Source organism: Myotis davidii, unplaced genomic scaffold (genome assembly GCF_000327345.1).
Source record: "Myotis davidii unplaced genomic scaffold, ASM32734v1 scaffold2904, whole genome shotgun sequence".
Classification (NCBI taxonomy): domain Eukaryota; kingdom Metazoa; phylum Chordata; class Mammalia; order Chiroptera; family Vespertilionidae; genus Myotis; species Myotis davidii.
In genome coordinates, this window is record NW_006295197.1 from 66,784 (window position 1) to 69,174 (window position 2,391).

Sequence of the window (2,391 nt, forward strand, 5' to 3'; positions counted from 1 at the left end):
TGCTGAGCTGGGACCTCTTGGTCCTTTGGGTTTTCCACAGCGATTACCAAAACCTATAAACAAGACACCACAATAATTGGTCAGTGTTCAGAAACATTTTTATGCTGTATAGACCATGTCAAACATCCTTATCTTCTTGAACAAATAAATTTCCACATGGGTATTTAGAATTTAAACTAAGCAAAACTCTAAACACAGGTAGAGGGTAATGTGGGGATAAGGACACATATGTAATATCTTAATAAAAATATATATTAAAAAAATAAAACAGGCCATAGAATTAATTTTATATTCCTATCATATGAAGTATATATTCATCTTTAGTTGATTATGTGGCATTCTACAACATGACAATTCTGATTTTCATGCTTTTAGTTTTGGAAATACAATAGAAAAATCTGATCGCAGAAATATGTTAAAAACCCATAAGGTGGAAATATTTCCTTATAAAAGCAGGCTTCTCCTCAGCTGCAAAATAAAATGCTTCCCCTTTCCTCCATTCATTTTATTTCACTTCAATAAACAGTGAGAAGATAATATGTGGCGATACAAAAATAAATAAAATGAAGTTTATACTTTTGTAACACTTTAAGCCGAACTTATAAGAGAATCAGGTGGAAGAGACAAACCTATAAACTAATTTTAAAATAGTGTGATGAATACTATAATAGAAGTTTTTTCATGGTGCTATGAGAGCATACACAAGGAGCAGTGAGCCTTGACTAGAGATCAAGCATAGCTTCTTATAGGAAACTAGAGGCCTGGTACACAAATTCGTGCATGAGTGGGGTCTCCCTCGGGGTGGCCTGCGGGGATTGGACCAAAACCCATAGTCCAGTACTGACTGCAGCTCCTACCTGCCGCTCCCACTCATCCCAGCCCCACTGCACCTGCCACGGGCTTATGCCTAATCAGTCCCGATTGGGAGAGGCTCATGTCACCACAGCAGTGCTCTCCAGCCATGAGCTTGTGTCTGGCGCCTTCCCAAAGGGAGTGGCCTTCAGTATTGGGCCAAAACCAGCTCTCTGACATCTCCCGAGGGGTCCTCGATTGTGAAAGGGCAGAGACCAGACCGAGAGACCCCACCAGTGCATGGTCAGGTCCAGGGAGGGACCGAGGGAGGGCTCCAGGGCATGTCTGGCCCATCTCACTCAGTCCTGATCGGCCAGATCCCAGCAGCAAGCTAACCTACTGGTCAGAGCATCTACGCCCTGGTGGTCAATGCACATCATAGCAAGTGGTTGAGCAACCATAGCATACCATTAACATATTATGCTTTGATTGGTTGAACAGCCAACCAGTCACTGGATGACTGGACACTTAGCATATTAGGCTTTTATTATATAGGATAATGCCTGAGGTAAATGTTGAAGGTTAAGAGGTAAGCAAAGGAAAAGGGGCAGAAAGAAAAGCATAAATATTGAAGAGTTAGGCCAAATAGTTTTCTAGAATATTTGAACAAAGCAAACATGAAAATAGGCCATAGAACTAATTTTTAAATTCCTATCATATGAAGTAGATATCTATCTTTAGTTGATATTTAATAAAATTGAATACTTCCTTTTGTGGAATAATCCTTAAAAGAATATTTTAATCTATTGCAGTATTTGAATTGTTATACAATATATGGATATTTGTCCATCATTTGAATGTATTGTTCTTACATTTTAATGCATCATTTTAAGAAAATAAACCTACGTATTTTCTAAATTTATTGAACTAGAGAAAATTCTTAATCGACCAATTAATTTTTCTATTGAAGTCTCTTTATAACTATTGGTTATTCTCATTTCATCTTTTGTAGAGTTCCTATACCTCAGCCAGAAACTTCTGCACAAACAAGAGAAAATATACCAGACACACCAAGTATCTTCCAACGTATGTTGCTTTATTATTAGTAGTAGTATTAATGAAATATTTATGGAACACTATTATATAAAGGTCACTGTTTGATTCTGCATTTTTGTGCCATGCCTGCCATAAGCATAATACAAGTATTCTAAAAAGATATATAGCTAGTTATTTTTGTTGCTGGTTTTCATTTATATTAGTATAGGTCCTTGTCAAAAATACTGTTCCCAATTTAGAACAATATTGTGGTATCACCAAAGTGAAAGTAAATATGAACAAACTTATACTTATCAATTTGCTTCTTTAGTAGCATATACCTTCAAATGTACTATTTTTAATTATCAGAAGAATAAGTAGAAAGTTTAATTTTAATTTGACAATAAATACAGGTAAAGCTTAAAATATTGTTAAAGTTTCTTTCTTAGCTATTGAGTTGACTGTTTTGAATTTGGGGTTCATTTCTGAAGTAATTTAGTAAAGTAATTTATTTATTTTTTTGCATTTTCTAGTTATTTATTACATATTCTTACAAGCTAATAT

The 2,391-nt window shown here is 35.3% G+C and overlaps 1 protein-coding gene across 1 annotated transcript in view; it reads left to right on the forward strand.

Annotated features, from left to right (window-relative positions):
* The window catches only part of LOC102763237 (chromosome unknown open reading frame, human CXorf57), a 33,651-nt gene extending 31,705 nt beyond the window's left edge, over window positions 1-1,946 (forward strand). Inside the window, exon 11 of the mRNA XM_006769898.2 lies at window positions 1,805-1,946. Coding sequence (XP_006769961.2) covers window positions 1,805-1,898 — 94 coding nt within the window. The 3' untranslated portion in view covers window positions 1,899-1,946. The remainder of the gene's footprint in view (window positions 1-1,804) is intronic.
* The last annotated feature ends 445 nt before the right edge of the window (window positions 1,947-2,391 follow it).